This window comes from Dipodomys merriami, unplaced genomic scaffold (assembly GCF_024711535.1).
Source record: "Dipodomys merriami isolate MVZ:Mamm:240054 unplaced genomic scaffold, mDipMer1.0.p SCAF_72, whole genome shotgun sequence".
Taxonomy (NCBI): domain Eukaryota; kingdom Metazoa; phylum Chordata; class Mammalia; order Rodentia; family Heteromyidae; genus Dipodomys; species Dipodomys merriami.
In genome coordinates, this window is record NW_027206313.1 from 5325211 (window position 1) to 5343394 (window position 18184).

The following is an 18184-nucleotide window of genomic DNA, read 5'->3' on the forward strand; positions in this document are numbered from 1 at the left end:
AGGCCGCAAGTTGAATCTGTAGGATGAGTGCACACATGCGTGTACACGCACGCACGCACACACACACACGTAACTAAAACTAAACAACAAAAAACCCTTCTTTGAAAGTTATAATCACAATCAGTCAAGTAGAAAGAACATGAGACAGACAGAAAGGCATTATTAAAAAAAAAAAACCTTTTTAATTCTGATTGCCAAATTATTTAAGGCAGGTATAAAAAAGGAAAGCATTCAATATACATTTTACATAAAATAAACTAGATTACAGCATAAAACAAGTAACCAGGCAATGGCGTTAAAGTCTCTCTCTTCTAAAACTGGATAATTGTAAACATTAAGGAAAAAAAAAAAAAAGACTGCAGGACTATTCAAGTAATAGAACAATCACAGATGTCTCTGGTGTGCAGGCTATTGGGTTATCCGCCATTCAGGATTATCAAAACAATGACACTTCATTATTCACAGATGCTCATCATTTCCCCGTTTTAATCTTTACATTATATACAACACAGTTTTTGTGGTACTGGCAACCCCGTGCCTTCCAAAGTACTTCTTTCCACAATACACAAGTACAAACAGTGACTACGAAAACGTTTACATCCGGGGCATCGTCAATTGCACCAAGTGTCATCATCACAGTTCGCCTTGCTGAGGGGCTGATGGGAAATAGATGGAGGGTATGCTGGGTTCAGGCACACTGATATATAACATTATTTATTTACAATGTAAAAGGAAAAGGAAAAAGAAAAGTAAGCAGCCTTTTGTGGCTAACACTTCGCAATGTGACAAATACATTTTTTTTTTAAATTCTCCTTTACTGAGTGGTTTGGCAACAGACCCTGTGTGGTGCGAGCCTGGTTACTGATACAAAAAGTAAAGAATATATTTATATTTATATTTATATATATATATATGTATATATACAGATATGTATACGTATATATATATAAAACAGAAGTTAATTACAGCAACATTTGTTACTCTGTGATAAAATCTGTAATTTACAAAAATGAAATGACTGGTTTTTGCCTGCCATTAAGGCATTTCAAATTAACACCATGGAACTGATGTCTGTATAAAGCGCTTCTCCATGTGATCCAGTCACATGACAACGTACACTGCCAATCTTGTTATTCTCTGCAAAAGAAAAGCACATCTTAGCCCAGGGTTCCATCAGTGTCTATCATAAAATTCTCAGAACAGTGAGACTGAAAGGTTTATTTAGTTTTATTCAATTCATCGAATGCCGTTCCAGAGAAAGTAATAGTATACATTTTGGAGAAAATGCTAATTTTATATCAATAGGTTAATTCGTTTAAATTATCCTCCTCTTTGGTTTTTGGGTGTTTGGGGGTGCTTTGCTGCTGAACCATGCCTCCTGTCCCTTTTTGTACTGATTATTTTTCTGATAGCGTCTCACTGTACCCTCCTGCCTGGGGTCCATGCCTGGGATGCTATTCTTTGCTTCCCAGCATAGCTTGGATGACAGGTACCTGCCACCACTCTTAGCTTCTTCCAAGATGGAATCTTGCGCATTTCTTTCTGCCTGGGCTGGCCTAAGATTGCAATCCTTTTGATCTTAGTTTCCCGTGCAGTTAGGATTTTAAGATATCATAGAACCAACATTGCCTTTAGTGTTATAATAAATGGGTGGATCCATTTTCTGCTTCTATTTAAACATACTAAAATAAGTTGGGCACCAGTAGTTCACACACCTGTTATTCTAGCTACTTAGGAGGGTGAGTACTGAGGATCATGGTTCGGTGCCAGCCAGGGCAGAAAAACCCATGAGACTTTAACCTTCAATTAACCCTGTAAAATCAGAAGTGGAGCTGTGGCTCAAGTGGTAGGCCCCCAGCCTTGAGTGAAAAAGCTAAAGGACAGGTCCCGAGGTCAAGCCCTAGTACTGGTACCAAAACCCAAAAACAAACCAAAAGGAACTATATTTTTCATCTACCAAGGGTGTACTTGCTTCCTGGGAATCCTTAAGATGTCTCTGTCTACAAAGGGAATTTCAAATTCCCTGTGGATATTTACCTTCTTTGTGCAGGGAACATTCCCGATGCCGAGGCCTGGGCAGCCACCTGCTGAGAGGCAACCAGGGCAGCCGAGGTCAAGCCTATAATGGTGGGGGAAAAAATCATAGGGTTTCCATGACATTTAGAAAGAGAAGAGTATGTACATTGCCAGAGGTAGGGGGGCAAAGCCTGTCCAGCAACCTGTGTCTGTTTCTGGGCATACAACGTGTTCTATGCAGCAAGGGCAGACGGGAAACCACTTGTTCCACCCAATATCCATTTAAGGAACACTCTGTGGTCTCTTCAATCGCTATTCAAAGGGGATATAGCATTCCATCTCGCTGGCTCTCATGGTGCTAAATGGTTTGCATGCATTCCTGAATAGAAAGCTCAGGAGAGAGAAAAAAGATACCAGCTAACAATAGGAAGCGAAAGTCACCGAGAATTATAGAAGCAACCTGCTATTTACTTAGAATGCTTTTATAATAATTCTTATCATACTGACATTTTTTCCCTCGATGATTTAAACACACATATCTCATAACATATGTGGAATCAGCAAATCAAATTTAACAAGCTTTCTAGCTCTAAATCAAACTTCAAAATAGTCTCCATTAGTAAAGATAAAATGCAACAGTTCCAAATTGCATTAAGCTGTGTAAGAGAGAATTTTTAAATCTTCTACAGGAAATAGTTCTGGGGAAAATAGAGTAATTAAAATCAGAGAGAAAATTATGTTCTTCTATGTTCTTTACTTGGACGTATTTTCTTTTTTTCCCCCAGAGATAATTTAAGACACTATAGCAGTAACAGCATATACGATAACATATGAAAATGAGAAGATATGCTCATGTTCTCATATACACATAGCTGTAATGGATTAGAAATAAAGTCCCTTTCTCTTTCACTTAGGAAAAAGGGAGACTCTCATTTAATATCACGTAACGAGAATAAACAAAACTAAAGGCCACATTCGCACATAGGAGTACCATGTGTGTGACCTCACCTACTAGTGAGAGTCCTCACCAAAAGCAGTCAGAAAACCAGTCACAGTGGCTCACACCTAGAGTCCCAGATACTTGGGCGGCTGAGAACAGGAGGACTGATTGAGGTTGAGGCCAGTCTGGGCAGGAAAATTCAAAAGATCCGTTTCCAAGGGATAGCTGAGCTGTACCTGTCACCCTAGCTAGCTACCTAAAAGGCCAAGTTCAGGAGGATGGCAGACCTGCCCAATCAGAAAAGACAAAGAGACTCCATCTCAATGGAAGGGGCTGGACACAGTCCATCTCAGGCACAAAGAGAAGGCTAATCGATGGATTAGGCTTGGGGAGGAAGGGAGACTTTATTTCAAAAATAGTCAGTGCATGAAAGAGCTGGAAGTGTGGTCTTGCAAGGGGCAGGCCCCGAGTTAAAACCCCAGTACCTCAACAACTCAATAATAATAATAAAAAAAAACCCAGCATAGTTGGCGCCCCAATCTCCAACTTCCCGCCTCCAGAACTGTAAGACAAGTATCTACTGTTGAACTCTGCGGTGCTTCATTATAACTGCCTGAGCTGAGAAAGACAAGACCTCGGGCAGACTGCTCAGTTGGTAACGATCGTCACTGCCTGCCCTTACAAGGGGGCAGAGTGGGCCAAGTAACGCATGCTCAACTAGTGCACCACCAACGGATGCCCGCATGTGACTTCACGTCAGAGCTTCTTCACAGAAGAGTTCTCTTCCTAGACCTTCGTGTTTAGTAAGAGCCACAGCAGTGAAGGGCTGGAGCAGCTCCTAAATTTGGCTACCAAGTGTTATCACCTGCTAAACTCCTACCATTATTTGCATGGGAAAATAGCAACTTCAAAAGCCTACAGAAATCAGGACAAATAATTTCACCCAAGCCTCTCCCTCTCCCTTCCTCTGCTCTACAATTTCCCAGAAGTAGATATCTGATCTTCTGATTGTTATAGTCAATGCCCCAGACACTGGCCGCCACCCTCAGTCTTGGAGATAACAGTAAGCCTCTGATAACATCAACCAGTGACAGTTATTAAGTGGCCGCCATTTCTACATGTGGGAATGGACTTATCTGTGTCACTAGGAAATGCCAGGAAATAAGTTCAAAATGCTCCCCAGTCTCGGGAGCCCATAAGGGCTGCAAGAACTACCTTGGGCTTCCAGGGGTGGTGTGGCTCAACTGGTGAAGGACCGGCCCAGCAATGGAAAAGCCCCGAGTTCAAAACTCAGCATGTGTGTGTGTGCGTGCGTGCGTGTGTGCATGTGTGTGTGTGTGTGCGTGTGTGTGTGTGTGTGTGTGTGTGTGTGTGTGTGTGTGCAGGCACGAGTCTCCTGCCCCTCTCCCTCAGGAGCTAATGTTACCTTTGTTTTAACACTGGGGCCGGCAGTTTTAGTAAAGCCTCATTGAAGGAGATAGAAGAACAAGAGAGCTGCTGACCTTGAAAAGGGTCATATTGACCAGGGATCAGAGGGTAGCCCATGCCAACGTGGGTGTGGTGGTGCGTGTGCAGGTGCCGCTGGCCGAAGGGGGAGTGGCGGTCCCTCTCCCTCTCTGCTTCCCGCTCCCGCTCCGCCGAAGTCTTTTCCACAGGCTGCAAGAGAATGAAACCGTTGTTAACGCCGCAGCAATCCTGTATCCATTCATCAAAAGGACAGGGAGAAGAAGTTGGGGACTTGGAGGTTCACCTTGTACTCCTAGCTACCCAGGAGGCTGAGATCTGAGGATCTTGGTTCAAAGCCAGCCAAGACAGGAAAGTACTCGAGACCCTTATCTCTAATGAATAATCCAAAACCAGAAGTGGAGCTGTGGCTCATGTAATAGAGTACTCTCCTTAAAATACTATATTAATTGAGGATAATTTCAAAAGACATGCATGATTTTTCCATTGCAATTAAACCTACAATAAAGAACAGTCCCTTCTAAAGTAAGCTAAGTGGCATCCGTGTGTTCCTCAAGTGATCAAAAAGCAATTCTTGCCAGGCACCAGTGGCTCTAGCTACTCAGGCGGCTGTGACCTGAGAATCATGGTTCAAAGCCAGCCCAGGCAGGAAAGTCTGTGAGACTCTTCAATTAAGCATCATTAAAGCCAGAAGTAGAGCTGTGGCTCAAGTGGTAGAACATTAATCTTAAGTATATACACCCCCCCACACACACACATACACTATACACATGGACAGTGCACAGACCCAGAGTTCAAGCCCTAGGACCAGCACGCATGCACACACACACACACACACACACACACACACACACTTTTTCCCCCCAAAAGATCCATTTACCCAATAGTTCAACATTTGGTTTGTAGCCTCTTAACTACTTAGTTACAAGGGTATTATAATCTCTGGTGCTTATTTCTCAATCCTTTGTCCATGATAATTTTCACCCAAAGTCATTTCCTGTCGTGGAAGTTTCCACCTAACAAGCTCCCTTGTGGATGGGCAACGTGTGCTGTATTTTGAAAGAGAAAAGCTGACTGCCGTCATGCATGCTTCAACAATATTTTGTTCTGTGAGAGATCATCTTACGTTTTATTCTTCATGCATTAGAATAAAACAGCATCCTGAAATCACAGCTGGGTTCCCAAACCATTTGTATTTCAAGACTGTGTAGTCTGGATTGCCCTTGTCTGCCCCCTCCCACAAGCCAGGCCTTTCAAGGAGCAATAAAAGGAGGCTTACGGCAGGAGACTTGCTGCGGTACTGGTTGGCGTGCTGCTGGAGCAAGTCCAGCGCTTTGGATTCAGTGGTTGTTTTCGTGTTGATGCTGGGGCTGGTATTGACTTTCTCTGTCTCCTCTCTTCCTGACATCTTCCCATAAACAGGATAATGAAATCCTGGAGAGAGGTAGGCCCCTGCAGATAAACAACAAATGCCACATCAAGTTACAGGCTATATCTTTAAAAAGAAAAAGCCATTTGGGTTCTATGAATTTGGGATAAGGACCAGACATCTTTTTAGAAAGAGGGTTGTATGAAGAATGGGCTACATCGTTGTTAACTGTATCTAGGTCCTGATTTTCTTCTCCAGTTAATTCATCCCGATGAACAAAGGTTACAAACAGAATTGAGCTTATAGCCACTTTGTACATTTTATGTGTCCCCTTGAGGGAAAGAAATAGCAACTATAATGATTATGACAGTCAGTACTTAGGATATTCTCCTAGGCAATAAAGTATCTGTCAGCCTAATGTCTGCAGCAGACCATCAAAGCCTAAGAAAGCTGTAGATTCCTGACATTTCATTAAAAAAACAAAAACAAAAACAAACGTTAAATCAGTTTCATCTTTGGAACATGAGCAGCATAAAAACAAGCAAAGCAAACATGAAGCTTCTAATTTATCTTGAGTTTCTAAAAGCGACTATTTGAACATAGCGTTTCCCCCACCAATGTCATTTGAACTCGGCACATACCAGGATAACTGTGCATTAGGACAGGAGACACGGCCCGGTACGCGGGGTGGCTGGGGTCGTACATCTGTGGGTAAGGGTACGCATGCAGGTACTGGATGTACGACTGGTGTGGGCTCATGGGGGAGGACACAGCCACTCTGGTTCCCCGAGAGTCCTTCCAGTTCACAGGAGTCTTTCGATCATCATTTTTCAACTTGTTTTCCTCCACGGACTGAGAATCAAGACGCTTGGCCTCTTTGGGCTCCTCCTTTATGTTTGTTAGTGACACGGGAAGGCTGGGCACGCCACTCTCTTTATTCGGGGTTTTCCTTGGACTATCTTCTTTTAATTTCTTCTCTCTGTCAAGTTCTTCTGACTTTTGCTGATCCAGGTATTTGGGTTGGTACACATAATGATGCCATGTCCTCGAATCTGGATCCTGGAGGTTAAAAAAAAAAAATGTGTCTTAAAATTTCACTTTTTAATGCAATCCCCTTAATCATTATGACAATACTGCTACTGCTACAATTACTTCTCATACTAAGACAACATTTGTTTTTGTGCTGGGCACTGGGTTACTCTTCCTCTCATAAAATAATGAAGTCATTACACAAAAGATGAAAACCAAAGCTGCGTGTGTGTGTGTGTGTGTGTGTGTGTGTGTGTGTGTGTGTGTGTGTGTGTGTACACATGTGTGCTGGTACCGAGTGCTTGAAATCAGGACCCTTGGCTTTTTTTGTTCAAAGACCGAGCTCTACCACTGCAGCCACACTTTCTGTCTTAACTTTTTGTTGGTTAATCGATGGTAAGAGTTTCTTGGGTTTGTCTGTTTGGGCTGCCTTTGAACCTCGAACCTCAGGTCTGAACCTCATGAGTAGCTAGGGTTATCGGTGTGTGCCGCCAATGCCTGACAAAACCAGTGCTTTTAAAGTTCCAGCAACATCAGGGCTTTCAAACTCAGGATTGTTGGAATTCAAATCAGAGCTCTGAATGTCATTTTTCACATTTAATAACACCCTCAGACATATTTAATCCAATCCTCATTTTCCCTTTTAATGTCTCACACAGGTAGAAAGGATTTTTTAAAAACTCTAGCTCAAGCTAACAGTAGTAAATTTAAGTAATTACTACAGCTATTAATGTCACTTAGAAGGGAAAACTCTTGGTTTCCTAATACATTTTCTTCATGTACTACAGTTGAGGCTTAATATATTGGCTCACTTCTCATTATGTTCTAACAACTTAATCCAAACAAAATTTCAAAGTAATAGCCCACATTATGGCTTCTCTATCAGAAAGCAAAGCCAACTACAAGCTCCCCAAATTGTACTGATGCACCCCTGGGAAAGAGCAGCCTCATTCAGGCCTCAGCAGAAGCAGAACTGAAAACACCAAGTGTTCCTTGAGACCGCCCACCCCACGCCCGGTTCAGACCCACAGGGCATTTAGAGTCCAGGCGAGCGTTCAAGATGCAGGCCTGAATCCCGCCCTCTAGGGAAGAAATGCAGAGGGGGAATCTTCTGATTCACCCAGGGTCTGAACACAGAGAGCACAGGTGGTTTGGGGGCAGGGGGTGCTGGGAAATAACCAGAGTGCATGCTCGCCAGAGAGCAGCAAATCAGGACATCTGGACCATGACACAAAGTGCTGGCACATGTGCGGTCTCATGGTGACTGATCTGAATTCAGGTGTTCTCAACCTGGCTGACCAAGGGGCTCTGGGACAACGGTTAAGGCCCATCACCCAACATCACCCAACATCTGACCTTCCTCATAAAATGATGTCACTCAGCTCTGCTCTGGGTACTTAATGCTGAACGTGCAAGAGCTGTCAGACACCTTCGGACCCTATGTGAAAGACACAGGAGCCCCAGGTTTTATTAAAATGATACACTGAAAATGTGCCTTCAGGAATTCGGTTTTAAAATTCTCAGCAGATGTAAATACTCAGAAATACAGAACAATTAATGTCGAATTCCAGAGTTTGGGAGAAGTCAGCAGTTCTGAGAAGGCATGCTTTCATCCCGGACTCAGGGTTAGATGCAGAGTGCATTCTCAGGACCCTTCACTGGACACCATGACAAGACGCGTACATTTTAGAGTGACACAGTAACTCCCAAGAATCCGCTAGGATACATTTCAAGAGAAAGAGGGAAGAAACCCCGCTATGGGTTTCCTCCTATAGAAGAAGTCTAACCAGATCAAGCCCAGACATGAGCACACGTGTCAGCCTGCGCTCTCCCTGTTGGGGCCACATTCCACAATCTTACTTGTTTAAATCTTGAGGTTGGGTCTACACCTGTCTGCTTCATAGAATCCATGACAGATTTCATTTCTACAGCCTCCTTAATTAGCTGGTGGTTTTCCATCTGCTTAGCTTTGAAGCTGTCGGCCTGAAGCTGCTGCTGGTGATTGCAGAGGAGCGGCGATTTACCTGTCTCCTCACTCTTACTGGGCCCTGGCGGCCCTAGTTTAGCATGGTTTTTGTTAGGCTCTGGAGTAGAGGGGGCTTTTGAGATGGTGGCTGATGGCATGTTTTTCTGCTTACTGTCTTCCTTGCTCAGCTCTTTCAAGGGGAGCTCAGACTTCCTTTCACAGTCGACCCTCCCAGTCTGGGCCATTTTCTGTTCTGCCAGCCTCTGATCCTCATAGTACTTCTCATATTGCTGTCTATAGGCGGGGCTGGTAGCCATGAGAGACTTCTGGTCCATGTAAAGTCCATAGGCATACTGGCCATAATACAGCGACTGGGCCAGAGCTGGGTGTCTCTGCGTGATCACCGACTGGTGCTGGGGCTGCAGGGAGGCAGAGGGATGGTCCACTTTCTTAGCCTCTAATTGCTCCGTCTTGTCTTTCTTCTCTGAATCTTCCTCCGACTCCTTCTTGATCTTCATTCCCTGGTTGCTCCCGTTGCTCCCAGCCGTGGGGGCGCTCATCTGGCCTGGGTGCATGTAACTTGGAGAATAGTACGGATCGTAGCCATGGTAATAGGGAGAGTGGGACTCCTTCAGTTGCGACGACTGCGCTGTCGTGGAGGAATGCCCTTTGACGATACCGTCCTTCCCAGAAATGGGATCTGATGGGGAGCTGGCCTTTGACCTCATGCCCTCTGACCTGCTGTCGGAGCCGCCATCCTCCGCAGCATCAGATATGTCGGAATAGGCGGGGCTGCTGGTCTTGGCGGCTGAAGCGTCAGCCCCGTTTTGGGTCAACACGTGCAGGGGTGCCATGGGCGCCTGCCCGTTCACCAGCGCACTGCACTCCATCCTCGAGGCGCTCCCGATGGAGGGGCTGGGGGCGTTGTCGGTGAACGTGTACACCTTGTCGGCTTCAGCTTTGATGCTGGCCATCCGGCTCTCCTGAGACTCCGACAGCCCATTGGCCAGCCCTTCGTTCTTACTGAGATGATCCTTTAAAAAATGCCCAGGCAAGTCTTTGCCAGCCACCTTCGAGTCCTCTAGTTTCCCCAGTTTAGCGTCCATTTTCGGGCTTCCTGTCTCTTTCCCTTCTTTGTCCTTAAGCTTTCGTTTCTCCTTTTTCTTTTTGTCTTTGAGGGACACTAGAGCGGGGTTCACAGTAATGGGCTCTCCCATAATGGTGGGCTTTGGTTGGATGGGTTTCAGCGGAGGGCTCTTTGGTGTAGCCTGGACGACGGTGGTGGTGAGGGAGGGCAGTCCCGGGATGGTGCCCGTGGTGGTGGTTGTAAAGGCTGCGGTGGGTATGGCGATGAGTTGGGGGGGCGTGGGGGCTGGGGCCGGGGCAATGGGCCGGGCGCTTTTCAGTTTGGAGAGGTTTTTATCCATTTTGCAATTGTTAGCTTTTTTACCCTTTTCTTTGTCTCCCAGGGTTTTCTTGTCAATCAGGCCTTCTGCTTCCAGCTTGGGCATTTCCGCAGCCAGGCTGCCATCGGGGACCGGGCAGGTGTCTAACGGGGCTGTCATGTTGGAGATGACTGGAAGGTTGTTCAGCTCACTGTTAAGACCCTTCTTTTTCCCAGAGTTTTTCCCAGTTTTCGAGCCAATTAGAGAACCTGGGCCGTTGCTCATTAACTCCCTCTTTCCCTTGGGGGTCCCAGGAGGGTTCCCAGACCCAGGGGACACGGGTGCCTTCACGTGGTCATAGGCTGACACGCTGGTGCTCGGCTCACCGCATTCAAGAGCCACATGACTCAAGGCCTCCTCGCAGTCTGAGATCTTGTCCTCACTGTCGGGCTCGAACTCCAGCTTGTTTTCGGGATCTAAATGTGCATGCGCCTGGTGGTACCTCAGGCCATTAATGTGCTTGTACTTCTTGTTGCAGTTTGGGTGGGGGCAGTCAATTAACACTGGGGAAGAGCAGCCTTGGTCCAAAAAAGCAGTCTCAGGTTTTCCTTGTGGGGTGGTGGGCGTGCTCCTGGAGTTGGTGCGGACGCGTTTCCCAGGCTTGCTGTCCTCGGAGCTGGAGTTTAAGTCCAGCTCCATGGGAGGCTTGTTTTTCCTCTTGTTGGTGGAGGAGGGGCTGGCTTTGATGTCCTCTGCAGCGCAGTTTGGGGGTGTCCTTCGCCCACTGGCGTTGAGGCTGCCGCGCCTCCCCTTGCCGTTGGCGCCCCCTCTGTTCTTGCTCTGCAGCCCCCTGGACTCCGTGAAGCTAGCCTCAGAGCCGGGGGCCGCCGCGGCCGACCTGGCTCTCTTCCCTCTGCCCCGGCCTCCTCTCATCTCCAGGTCGCTTGTTGGTGATTCACAAAACCTAGAGAAGCAAGTAACAGATGTTACAATGATCCTGTCCCCAAAGAGCCAGGTGAAATCACAAGGTAAACAGTCCAACAAAGAGGAGCCAACACCTTTGAACTGGGGGCCCGTGTCGGGCCAAGGAAGGCGGCTCTATTCGAGCTTCTATTTGTCCTCAGGAAAAAAATCAAAGACAAACAGTTCAGGTAGCTCGCTAGCTTCCAATCAGCTCCAACTCCCATTTTGACAAAGAAGAAAACAAAGGGAGAGAGAGAAGGGCTGGCGAGTGGAGCTCTCCTGACAGAAAAGAAAGCCAGCATCTGCATTGTACTGGGTTCAGTACTGAACCGCGGGTTTCTCTGTTGCCTGGTTTCAATTACAGCCAGACGTTTATGTATTATTAATCTCTTTCTATAGTTTCCTTGCCAAAGAGTGGGTGGGGGACGCCAGGAATACAAGATGCGTACCTGGGAGGGGCCCAGTCATGCTTGGTGCAGTCCAGCAGGGTCCCCACGTAAGTTTTGTTCCTCCATGTGACGTTGACCACGAGGACACCTGCGGGGTGGGGGTGGGGAATGAAAAGGGACCGCATTTAACACAGATTATTTTATTTCCACTTCATGTATGGTTATTATTATTTTTACCAGCAAAGATCTGTTCTCATTTGCTTTCAAACGCTGTGGTTTTCATTCTTCCCCTTTCTGGTTTCAGTGACCTCAAGTCAAAACCCACAGGAAATTATGTGTGTGTGTGTATTCATGCGCATGCGCATGCGGCACAAAAGGGCGAGACTGTGTGTGAGAGTGTAATCAAGATACTGCTGACAGAAGGAAATGGTTTTTGCCATGTCCTGCTGTAAAACAGCAACACTCACCTCTTAATTTTTCTATTATTACACATAATTGCTTTCGTTTGGCAGGCAGCCAACATAAACTAAGCGCCAGTTACCAGTGCTTAAACCAGAACAAGACGGAAAGGAATTGGTTTTGTTTTCAATTCAACAACATAAAATAATGTTGATTTTTTTGTTAAGAAAAAAAATTATGCATGTGCATAAAAAGTGGTGCAGAGGGGAAATGTGGAAATGCAGAATCCAGAGAGCAGACACACGGCTATCATTTCTCCTTTCTAATCTTTCCCTCCTCCACTCTGTGAGACAATGATCAGCCATGGTACAGTCTCTGCTTCACTGCTTGGACTTGTTTCATATTAAGGATTCCCAAAATAGCCCTCTTAAGAAAATAAATGTGCACAATAGCTTTGCTCTTGGGGTTATCTTTAGAATCAACTTGGGTAAGCATTTGCCACAGAGGATTAGAAAAGAAATCTCAAAACCAACACACTTGCTTCCTGCAAGCCATTCTGCTTTTCCCCACTGCTTTACAGACAGACAATTTAATTTAGCACTGCATCTGTGAATTACTAAACTTAAGTGCACTTAGTATACCAAATGCCACAGAGAAACAAAATATGGCATCCTCTTTATTTCTCTTGAGGACAAGAGCCACTTAGAAAAAAAAAAAAACCAACTTCCTTTAAAGCATATTTTTAAAGAACCTTGATTCTGAGACATATGTAACACACAATCAGGTACCTTCGCTTTCCTGCTGTGCTCTCCTCAGCCCATCCCTCCACACACACTTCACAGGCTGCTCTTGGCTAACCTGCTCACTTGCGCTACTACCACTGCCATTTCGAGTTGTTGTTTTTTTCTTTTTAATACTCTAGTTGTACAAAAGGAGGTTACATCATGACATTTCCACACATGTATACGGTGTATTCTGATCAATCTCACCACCTCTGTGGCCCTCTCCCAACCCACTCTGTCCTTCTAAAACAATTTCACCAGGTTTCATTGTTCTATTTTCATATATGCAAATAAACTACTTCAACCACATCTGATGTTCACCCTCTTTGTTAGACCACCCTGTTTGTTGGTGCCCCTCTCTGCCCCCATCAGAGCCTATCTTGTGTGTGTGTGTGTGTGTGTGCTCGAGCGCATTAACTACACCAAGGGATTTTAATCTAGTGTTTTATATTACTCTAGTGTTCATATTTTTTCCTCATAATAATCCTCTATTTCTTTCATTTTCCCTGCCCTCCCCCATCGCCAAGCTCTTACTAATCTACAGCTTTCATTGAGGTTCCTTACTCGGTCTTCAAAAATAGTTGGAACTGTATTTTGAAATTATTCGCTCTCCATCTTTCCCCTCTCCCTTCCTCTCATCTTTCATAATTAGAATCATGTTTCATGTCTATTTAAATGTTAGAGAACACCTGACCTAAACTCACTCATTGAAAGGGAAATCTCACAGTGTAAGACCCATTTCCCTGAGAATCTTTGAACAGCAAGTAAAACATTTCAATGATTGGGACACAAGCAGTGGGGAAAGATTTTCTTTTAAAAGTATTAAATGGAGATTTTAAAATTGTTTCCCATATGGTCTGTGTTGTTACTGCTTATGTGACAGTTGAATTTGTGGGGAGTAAATTCAACCTTCAGCAATGGTCTAGTACAGGAAGAAAAACTTGGAGAGAGCAAGGCAAGCATTTCCTTACATCCTGGCTGAGTCGTTTGTAATTCCCTCAGGAAGTTTTCATTAAAAAAAAAAACATTTAGTATAGAAATTCATATTGCGATGAGAATCAATGGTAATTAGGCGTTTGGTCAAAGTCACAGAACAATTGGAGGAAAGGATTCTTTATGAGCATATCCTTCAGGAAAGGGGAGGGAAGGGCTGGGCTGGTTTTCTCATCATCTGCTCTCTGGGGCACTGTGTGTGGTGTCAAAGACCTTCACAGCTGCTTAAAATTCGTTAGCATGTCAGCTATATTTACAGTGCAGGAATATATCTGTATTGCCAGAAGGTTACTGCATTTTAGCTTTAGATGCAATAGGCTGAAATCACTGCGCTCCAGAGTCCCCTGATGTAGCACAAATGTATAATTAAAATTGCTTGAAAGGAAACATGAAAGAAACAACAAACCCCCCATTCTTGCAGTAATAAAATTAAAAACAGGAAAAGTCTGCGCAGACACTTAACATTTGTCTGCAGTGAAAGGCTTTTGTTATTGCTTTTCCCCTCAGGGCTTGGCGTTTCCAGCGAATGCCGGCAGCCGATTGGCCGGCGCCTGCTGCCAATGCTGACGTCTGATTGGCTGGGCCGAGGGCGGCCGGGCGGCCGGGCAGCGGCCTGGGAGAAAGAGGCTGGGCGGTGGGAAGGATGCCGGGGGGATGGGAGGTGCCCCCCTCCCCCCTCCCCCCTCCCTCCGCCCCAGGTCTGGGCCGCGGAGGCCCCGCCGCAGCCCGGCCCGCAGCTCCCCCTCTGCACGCAGCCCGGCCTTTGTTCGCCTCGGCGGGGACAGAACAAGGAAAGCCCGTTTTCAACTCTGGAAGACCTTGTTTTTGTGGACACACTGTGTATTAAAAACGACAACGAGGCCAGCACCGCCACCACCACCACCACAACAAAACGCTCCAGGCCCAGGGACTTTCTCCACCAAGCGGAGCTCATTAGGATCGTGGGTCTGTCTGTCTGTACACAGCACCCCGTACGTAAGTCTGGATAGACCCGTGTACCCATGTAGGCAGGCACGTGCTCACACAGCCTGCGGCTTGGAACGAGGTCCCGGGAACCCCCCTCGTCGGAAGTGCACAGCCCAGCTTCTCTGTAAGGTCTTAGACGACATCCCAACATCCCATTAGGAATGAATGGCCAGCTCCTAAGGTAGGACTGCGGTGCTAAAACGTCCAAACGTTTTATCTTTCTGCTTTATCTCACATCTTGGATGTTTTGGAACACACACACATCCATTTTAAAGTGGATTACTCCGACTTGTAGGCATCAATGCTGAAGAAGAACATTAATCACCTAAAATTACAAATCTGAATTTAATAAATCTGCACCTAAAGTTACATTCTTCATTTACATAAATTAGAAACAAACATATTCATCGTCAAAAGACAGAATGTTTCCCTTCAAAGCACACACATTCTTTCAAATGTCTAGCCTCAGTACTGGGCGCTGGGGTCTTGAATGAAATGCTTTATAAATATTCTCAAGAATCTCCCAGATTATCACCTTTCCTTTTCCCTCCTGAGTGGGGTATAGTCTCTTTCAAGAAGCTAAAGCCTGTCCTGTCTACATTTAATATTTTTAAAATACCAGAGGCTTATTTCTAATAAAGCAAGAATATAGCAAAGTGGACAGTCTGAGAGTATGCTTAACCACACTTGGAGTTCTGTGTATTGTGAACACTGGGTCTCAGATACTGATGCAGAATCTAAGATGTCAGTCCAGAGAGAAATGTAACCTATGAGACTTTTAAACAATCACAGTATTTATTATAGAACCCGAGTCCCTCATCTAAGGCCCTGGGACCTTAGAATTAGTCCAGTGTTGTGTTCCCTAGTCAGGCAGCTGCTGTGTCCAGTGGGGGTGTACATCAGGTACTTGTTTGGAGCTCATAAATCAGTTCTGAACTCTTGTTGAAATTCTCCACTTCAAGACTCTACAGTCTTAAAACCAACAGAGGCATACACCAGAGCCCAGAAGCTGAAGTACAGACTTGCATTTACATAGCCGGCCCTTTGTCCTGCTGCCTATCCTAGCCTTGGGTCCTACTCCGAGGTTGACCAGAAGTCCCACCCCTGTGAATCAGACAAGACCTGTGATGGACACCTGGATCCCAGGCTGGAAATCAACATTAGAAAACTGGAAGTAAGTTCTGGGAGGTTGGTAGAAAGAGAAGCTGAGAGGAGCACAATGGGCCAGAGCCCCAAGAACGCAGTAGGTATGAATGAGTCCAAGAAGCCAGTGTTAGAGCAAAGCTCTCAATGTTTCTCTGTGGAAGGGGCGTGTCCCCTTTCCCTCGGGCCTCATGGCAGAGCGTCTGGCTGAGAACGTGGATCCTGGCGGGCCCTGCTGGAGGCCACCCCTCCCCCCCCCTGCTCCCCACTTCACACCCGTGGGCACCCTCTCTTTTTTTGTCCTGCAAACATGGATCTAAGTTTCTTCAGCTGTTCTTTTGTCACATTTTTTTTTTAATCTCTTGGGATAAAATCTTCAACAAAATGTCTTTGTTTCAAATCCCAAGGAAAGTTGAAGGTCCTAATTTACTAGGGCCAAATGGAGACAAATCCTAGCACACATGTGAGTTTTCTCTCCAGTCACACACAATCTGTGTGTATCCTCCTCCTCTGATAAGTGGTCATTCTCACCTGGATCCCAAACTAGACTCCTTCTACAGGCCTCTCCCTAATGCTTCCTCCATAGAATCCAGTGTGCCTTCCTTTCCCCATCTCAGCTGGACTCTTCCTCAGCCTTCCCACCAGTGGCCATGTACCGAAGGAAATGAAGTGAAGGAAGGCAGACCATTCCCAGGCCTGCCCCCAAACTCCACCCAGCACATTCTGCCTCCTCTCCCCCCCCCTCCCCCGAGTTGGCTGAGATGGAAATGGCACAATGACCTCCTGGAAGGTCACGAGTTTTGAAGGAGTCAGAGTCTTCTTCTGTTGAGGCCCTAAATGACAAGGACACCCTGCTCTCTACCTCTGTGTGTGTGTGTGTGTGTGTGTGTGTGTGTGTGTGTGTGTGTGTGTGTGTGTGTGTGTGTGTGTGTGTGTGTATGCTGGGACTGGGGCTTCAACTCAGGGCACACTATCCCTTAGCTTTTGCCCTCAAGGCTAGCGCTCTACCTCTTCAGCCACAGCTTCACACCCAGCTTTTTGGTGGTCTCCTAGATTTTTCTGCCTAGGCTGGCTTGGAACTGTGATTCTCAGATCTCAGCATCCTGGGAGGCATTACAGTCATGTGCCACTGGTACCCACCTCAAAAAGAACTTTAAAATTAATTTTTTGACTTAAAAGAGTATCTTAAAAATCTAGTTTCGGAGGTAAAACACATTCTTATCCTTCCAACTTCCAAGGAGAACCTCCTTGGACCATCAGAAATAACCAACTGAAAATCTATGAGACAAGCAGCAAATAAACTGTCACCTTGTTTAAACCCGGGTGAGGCTGTGTGTCCTTCTCCAATCCAGTGGTAGACAAGGTGAGCCTGTCTCTTCTAACTAGAAAATGCCCCCCCCCCCACCCCTGGGAATGCAGTGTCTGGAAAACTGTGAGTTCACTGAACACTGAGAGCTGACTGGAATCTCAGCCAACGCTTGCTATTTCACTATTACTAAAACTTTACATTATTACTATACTGTTTCAATAAGCCTAATCTCTCATTAGCTGGTAGATGATAGGAAGCCAAGTCTGTGGAGATTTCCTTCTAAAGAGGTTATAAATGTGGCTTATGAATGATCATTTCTGGTATTTGGGAAACTGTTTCCTCAAGAACTGGGCAAATATTGATTTCCCAGTAGATCAGCATAACTCTGTTTATATTACAGTTTAAAGACTGTCTCGGAGTCTTTCAAGTCCTTCATCTCTAGGACAGAGTTCTTTGCCAAGCATTGCAAATGCTGAATTTGGAATCAGACAGAGTTTTTTTTTTCCTTTTTTTTTTTTTAGACTTATTCAGACTATCACATCTGGAGCAAGTTGGTGTGCACTCAAGGAGAACAGAAAAACCTCATTCTAACAACACCCAACCTCATTTACACCATAGACCTTATTTCTCTAAGTTGACACATTTCTTTCCTTTTTGGAATCTGTTCCAGTGAAACATTCATGAGAATGAAGAGTATGCCGCTTCCCTGAAGACAAGAACAGTTCTATTTCAGACCCACATTGTCACTCAAGGGCATTGCTGCACAGGTTTCCTTCGTTTGGCATTCCTTTTGCTGAAACAGCATTGTTTTTGTTTGATTGTATTCTAAAGTGATACCGGCCAGGTACCTGTCTGGAATCCTAGCTACTCAGGAGTCTGAGATCTGGAGATGGAGGTTGGAAGCCTGCCCCAGAAAGTCTGTGAGACTCTTGTCTTCAATTAACCAGCAAAAAGCTGAGTGGAAGTGTGGTTCAAATGGTAGAACATCAGCCTTGAGAGGGAAAAGCCACGCCTGAGCACAAGTCCCTGTGTTCCAGCCCCCCGTACTGGCAAAGGAAATTTAAAAATAAT

At 45.5% G+C, this 18184-nt stretch overlaps 1 protein-coding gene across 1 annotated transcript in view; it reads right to left on the reverse strand.

Annotated features, from left to right (window-relative positions):
* Positions 1-2033: 2033 nt before the first annotated feature.
* Positions 2034-18184, reverse strand: part of LOC138818206 (zinc finger protein 608-like) — a 105238-nt gene continuing 89087 nt past the window's right edge. The window contains exons 3-8 of the mRNA XM_070009191.1: positions 11582-11669; positions 8679-11133; positions 6431-6848; positions 5700-5872; positions 4459-4612; positions 2034-2119 (exon numbers count right to left, since the gene is read on the reverse strand). Of these exons, the coding sequence (XP_069865292.1) occupies positions 2034-2119; positions 4459-4612; positions 5700-5872; positions 6431-6848; positions 8679-11133; positions 11582-11669 (3374 nt within the window). The remainder of the gene's footprint in view (positions 2120-4458; positions 4613-5699; positions 5873-6430; positions 6849-8678; positions 11134-11581; positions 11670-18184) is intronic.